General features: G+C 38.6%; 1 protein-coding gene across 1 annotated transcript in view; it reads left to right on the top strand.

Moving 5' to 3' along the window:
* The first annotated feature begins 702 nt into the window (after positions 1-702).
* The window catches only part of LOC137970514 (fibrocystin-L-like), a 73,502-nt gene continuing 67,659 nt past the window's right edge, over positions 703-6,545 (top strand). Inside the window, exons 1-3 of the mRNA XM_068817033.1 lie at positions 703-854; positions 957-980; positions 5,935-6,009. Of these exons, the coding sequence (XP_068673134.1) occupies positions 812-854; positions 957-980; positions 5,935-6,009 (142 nt within the window). The 5' untranslated portion in view covers positions 703-811. The remainder of the gene's footprint in view (positions 855-956; positions 981-5,934; positions 6,010-6,545) is intronic.

Below are 6,545 nucleotides of genomic sequence, written 5' to 3'. Positions count from 1 at the left end.
TGTCAATTGCTCCTTTTATTGCCTTTACAAAATCAAAGTTAACTATGATTTTATTCATTATCTTTACATGAAGGACGGATAAGTGTCGACAGCAGCCGAAATAATATCACAAACACAGAATTTATAAGAAGGTATCTGACTTATCGGGTAAAACAGCTGTAACCGGTTTTAGATTTCAACATTTAGCTCACTATGGCTCAAGTGATGATTCTTCGGGGTCAACTGAATAACGTTTTACATAACACTACCACAGCAGGCAATCCATGATTGTATGCACCTTCAGTGGGGGCAGTTCAATTTGAGCTGAAAAAGTTTTTATTCACGTGAGTTCAGGAAGCGTGCACTGGGACATGAAACTCAAAAAAGGTAGCCGGATTAAAACCTTTAATTTATAAAGCGATGGTGTAGTCTGTTTACGGCCTAAGTTTTGTGAAAGAGTGCAGTCTTCATTAAAGCACTCGTGAAATTGTTGTTGCTGTTAAAGTTCTCTAAATTCCGGTACAAGCCTTCCAAATTTCATGCCCCCATACTCAATTCTCCTCTGGCATTGACCACAAAACCATCTTGCTCAACAAAGGAAGGAATTAAAGAGTTCTTTGTGTCGTCTTTGTCCCCCGAAGTGCAGGTTTGATCAAACTGTTTTTCCAGTGATTTCATAATTGATTGGGTCCTGACCTCTGACGACCATGACGTCATCTCCCTCTGTTTAGGAAATAAGGGCAGTCTTTCAAGCAGAACTCAGGTTTGAAACAAGTTGCACATAGTAGTAAAAACAATTAGCCTAAGGAGTCATACGTTGTTTTCGGCAGACATGCCGATTAAGGCTTTTTTGGTGTTGTGGATTTTAACATTAGGTAAGTGTGTTTGAACAAACCCTGCCCCGCTCTGCAAATATTTAGCGATAGGTATTTTATCGCTTGAAGTAAACCCTTGTTTTTCTGTTATGGTTTATTTAGCTGATGCAGTATCTTCTGGAATTGGTAAGTGTCGTTGTTGTTTGCTTTCGTGATTGTTTGTCTCTCGAAATCAGTACCACTCGTCGTATTTGTCTGCTACCCGCTCATCAAATTGAACACTTTTCACTGTGTTAGGACCTTGCAGTGGATCTGTCTTAATAACTTAACAGATCGAACATAACTTGAAGCATACACGTTTATACATATTTTAAAACATTCTTAAGAGCTTTTGAAAGGATAATACAAAAGGACTGATATAGCGGTTATGTTTGTCAACGATTGCAGATCTTGGTCTTTCGTTTCAGTTCATATATCTTTTAGTGGCGTTTCCACACATTCCGAAAGGCACCCTGAAATATGCCTCAAACAGGAAGAAAACTGGAAGATGTATTATACACTATCGATATTCAAAATCAGAGTTCCACTTCAATGGAGTGGCGGTGCTTTGCACGAGGCAAATTATTTGTCTATTTAATACTTTTCAAAGTCCAAAAAAACTTTTGAGGCTAAATTAATTAAGCTTTTAGAGTTCACTAGCAACTATACTTCACCCGCCTGATCTGCAAACGAGGGTCAAATTGCGTACCTTGCGAATCGTGATTGTGGAACGGTCGATCGCGTTTTACTCCCTAAGTGAAGCACCTAACTCTATCATAGTAGTTGAGTGAACGTTTCTGCGTGTGTAAACGTTCCAAATTATAGTTCCGCTTTCGCTAAACGTTTTTCTAATCATTCAAGTTTGTTAATTATTTATTTCTAAAAAACTTAGTGAACATATGTGTGGACTTCAATCCTCAATAATAAACTAATTTGCACGGTTTCTTTTTTCTTATTTTTTGATTTCGCAATTTGCGACGTCCTTCAGCTTTCAGCCGGGACCCATCACTTGTATAAGGTTTCACAGTTGATTTAAATGAGTAATAGCCCTCCTTCTTTGAATTCTAGTTTGTTATCGTCACAAAAAATGATTATTTCACATTTCAGTTCAGTACACAAATAAAAGTAATTTACAAGCATCGACAATAGCTTCCACAAATGTTTTCACCAGTGCCTACTGAAACCCTAAAAGTTCATAGAGTGTCGCATGAGTATAAGGTCTAGTTTGATTAGGGTCCTAGTCAGCTTTCGAAGAAGTTTACGGAACCATGGCCAAACTAAGCTCTTGGGGCTCAAAGCACACATTTTTGGTGAACTTTGGAACTCAACGGCAAAACTAAAGGACTAGACGGAGAGGGACAAACAAGACAAATTTTCACGATACAATTAAAATGGTAAATTTTATTTGTACACTAGTGTTTTCTCTGCATCGAGGTTCAATATCGTTGCCTCCAAGCTCTGTAAAACTAAACAGGATAACGAACTGAAAACACTTAAAATAGATCATTTACACAAAAACTTGTAATCCTAATATTCTAAGAAAACAAACACCCTTCATTTTTTAACTAAAAGCCTTTGTCCTTATCCTTTTCAACCCAGTGCGAATATCATCACAAGGTTTAGGTTTAGGTTTACGGTTTATACTCACGGCAAAATAATATCCATTCTTTGCTATCATTAATTACCTTTCGATAATCTTCTTTTGAAATATTTAAATGCCATAAAAAATCCAGTCTCAGACTCTCTTAACAAACAGCGAAATGGTAAACAAAAAAGAACTGTTTAAATAAAGAGGTGGAGGTGGTTTGACAACGGCAACGCGAAAAATAAGAATACTTTTCAGTGGTTATTAAAAAAGGAAAAATACGTCGTGCTGCACGTGCGATATGCAACTTTAACTGAAAACATATCTAAGATTTTGACAATTACCCAAAGCATGCAACAGAATTAGCCTTCCATTCTTTATCTTTCCTTTTAAAACTGTCGGTACAAATCTAGTTATAGCATAATTCGCTGTTGGTGTACAACGTGAACCTGAAGGTCAAAATAACTTGAATAAATAGACTACTTTCACCCACTCATACTGCCGTACGTTTTGGGGAGCTCTCTGCATAAAAAACAATGGATGTTAAGTTCAAAGATTAAACAACTGTATTGTGAATAGAAATCCCTGAAACTTACTGCATTATCATATGGTGAAAGCGGGCAATTGTAAAATATTCAGGAAAGCAATTAGTTATATTTCGTTGAAGTTACCGTACCTTGAATTTCGCAACTACCTCTCGTAGCAATTTTTCTAGAACTTTTAAATTATAATTGTTATAGCCTGATACAAAAGAGGGTAGAACCGCAAGGGTCAATAATAACGAAAGGCAGATAAGGCAAAGTCTCGTTAGCTTTGTTTTTGCAGAAGGATTGCAGAGCATAAATTGGCGCGATACGTTTGAGACAGGCACCAAGTCAAAGTAATCGCTAAATTACTTTCGGCGCTCAGCGAAAACAGCTTCATGATTGAGAGAACGTAGGTAATATCGCCATGTTTATGGACTAAAACAATAGATCTCCAATTGACTCCCTTCCATCGCCCACTAGCAATTGTACATTGTTAACAGTGTCTCTTGAGAGGGGCTGCAAAATACCTATATGAAAACCTTTGAAAATGGCACTTTACGGAATCCGTGAGACAATTCGGTAACTGCAGTCCATCCTTGATGCCCAGCAAAGCTCTCTCTCACCAGATAACGTTTAAGTATTAAAAGACCGATTAAACTGTATTTTTCAGTCAAAGTGTTTTTGCCCTTGGTAGCCATTATGATAATGTTGTGCCCAAACTGCAAAAGAAAGTTACGATCCAAAGACCCGACGTTTCGACACATCCGGTCTAGTGTCTTTATCAGGGGTGATTCAATGTTATCCGAAGAGTCCTTTGTTGTGCCACCAACGTTTACGACGCAAATTGAACTTGTAACTCCTGATAAAATAGACAGGAGTGTCGAAACGATAGGTCTTTGAATCGTGACTTTCTAAGCTATATTCATGTGTCTTCATGCCAGGGTAGCTGTCAATGCATATGCAAACTAAGTTTGAGTGTCAACCTCTGGTTGCCATGTAAGCCGGCTGCAACTTTCGTTACCTGCAATGCAGTCCCGTACTGTAATGCGTCAGTTTGGGGTTCAAGTGTTTGTTATAATTAAAGATGCCAGAATTTAATTAATGTTATTTGACAAATATTATGTATAGGTGATAATATGACAAATGATCACGAGAAAATTTCTCAAAGGCTAATCAAATTGCACAAACCCGTAAGACGAGTGCAATTTGTGGTTTTTGAAAAATCTACGAGTGTTGATTTTTCCCAAATTGCACTCAAGACATCGTGTGATTACTCATTTAAAATATAAAAGCAAAAAATTGACTCTGTTTTCCTCTTCTCGTGCTTTTTTCGAGTCATGGCTCACTGATCCCGCCATCATTAAAGATATTGGTTGAAAAACTGAAAACCTTGATAGACCAAAACCAAAAATAAGAACTTCTCTTTCAAACTCTGAATTAATTGTTATTTTCTCCTAACCTATCCGCCATTTTGTTTTGTTGCGTTTTCGCGACTTTCCTGTCAATCAATTTAATTTCAACTCTATGCGCTGTTTGGGATTAATTGACGTGTTCTCAACATAATTTCATGCCGCAGGCTGAAATTATTATAATTAAAAACGAATCTGACGTGTCTTATCCATACATCTGAGCAAGAAATCCTTTATGATTCTGCCATTTTTCAATTTTTTTTTTTTTGGACCAAAGTGCAATATATTCGACTCAGAGAACCAGACAAGTTCACTGAACACCTTATACAGTTCTATTTATTTTACTCTAAAAAAATCGATACATGGGTCAATCACTTAGAACTCACGTGGCCGGATACAAATCATACTTATGTAACACCGAGATGTCCATGTTGTGTAACTATAGCCTGTTGTATAACTGTAGCCTGAGTATTGTTGGCGTGAGAGGCATAAGCCGCGTGGAGAATGGGGAGGGGCGCTGAGGTATTTCAAAGCGACCCTTCTCATTCTCCGCGCGGCTTCGCCGTTCGTTTATTTGCCTCTCGCGCCAACAATGCCGCAGGTTAATATATTGGTGGCTGTGCAAATCGCAAGGTGTTCTAAGTTTTTATCCATAGGAGGTTGAAGTTGACCTGGAAATATAAATTTTTTCAAGTTTCCAGTTCCATGACGTCTTTCTTTTCGAAAATACACCATCTTGAATTTCCGAATTGTCACCTTGCGTGACACCATGATACAAAGTTATTTGGTTGAAAAAAATGTCGATGCCTATGAATCTCGGCAGTCTGAGTGTTTCAAGTACATTAGGAGATGTGTTCATACACATATATTTCAGTAGGCGCTTTCATCGCTAAGGGAATTCCAGATGTTCGGGTTGATTTCTGGCCGCCATATTGGTGCACAATGGTGGTGCACCAACATGGCGGCTCCATACAAAACTCTAAAAAGTTACGTGAAGCAATTCGACAAATAACTCAAAAACGATGTACCACACAGACCTGAGGATTGGTTTCGTGATTTATGAATTTGTCTCCTACAACATCCCAAGTTTTTGGCCTATTTCAATTAACGGTTTCGATTTTATTATTTTTTTTGCTTGACAGTGAAAACGATCTATAGGCCGTTGCCTTCAGATCCCGAGACCCCGGGTGTAAGACCCGTTCTGACTTCATCTTGAATTTGTTCCTGGTTGTCCCTGGTTCAACCTCTCGGCTGCAATTGTAAATAGCCAACTGGTTTGCCTCCGGCTAGTTGGTATTCTTAACAGTTGTTGTTGTTGTTGTTGTTGTTGCTATGTGTCATTTACCCTGAAAAGCACTCACGGGGAGTCGTCAATCAAGGATGTATGTATGCATGTCACAGTAATATACCACACAGAGCATGATGAAAGATTAGCATTTTAAAATAAAAGAATCGTAATTATCCGAACTAAGAATTCCCAAAAATTCTCAGAGGTTTTGGGGAAAAAAAGCACCAGGCCTGCTTAACACTAATTAAAGCAAATTTATAGAGAAGCCGCAATATTCTATTTTCCTCAACAGAACCTTCTGTCACGGCTATTGACCCGACAACAGGCAGCTTGGAAGGTGGGACTATGATTCATGTACATGGAGAAGGTAGGCAATTATGTTAACTGAGGCCCCGGCCACACGTATCTGGATACTTTTGAATCCGCAACTTTTTCTTTCCGGATTCAAAAATATTCCTATCCACACGTAACGTATTCAAATCGAAATTGCCCGTCCACATTCCCGTCTACACGTGTCCGAAAGTATCCAGATTCACGCTAGTACTCAGGACTCCTCAAGGAAACAGAGGTAACAGAGCATGCGCCATAAAGAAATAATATTGCCCTCGGCAGCCATCTTGAGCATTGATTTCACGGTAAGGAACTGGGCTCGATCTTGTTACGTTATTCGGATAAAAAAAATTCCGGATTTAGACTGAGCCCACTCTGGAGAGCGTATTCACAAAGTTCCGAATTCGCCAGCGCCGGTTACGTGTGGACGGATGGCGTATCCGGAAAGAAAAAGTTACGCATTCAAAATTTATCCGGATACGGGTGGACGGGGCTTAAATACATTTTCAGTTTCAAAACATAATTAGGAAAATGGAAACCATTATCTGTTAATGCACAAAAACATTAGAGGTT

This window comes from Montipora foliosa, chromosome 9 (genome assembly GCF_036669935.1).
Source record: "Montipora foliosa isolate CH-2021 chromosome 9, ASM3666993v2, whole genome shotgun sequence".
NCBI lineage: Eukaryota > Metazoa > Cnidaria > Anthozoa > Scleractinia > Acroporidae > Montipora > Montipora foliosa.
The sequence above is the reverse complement of the archived record's forward strand: the minus strand, read 5'-3'. Positions and strand labels throughout refer to the sequence as shown.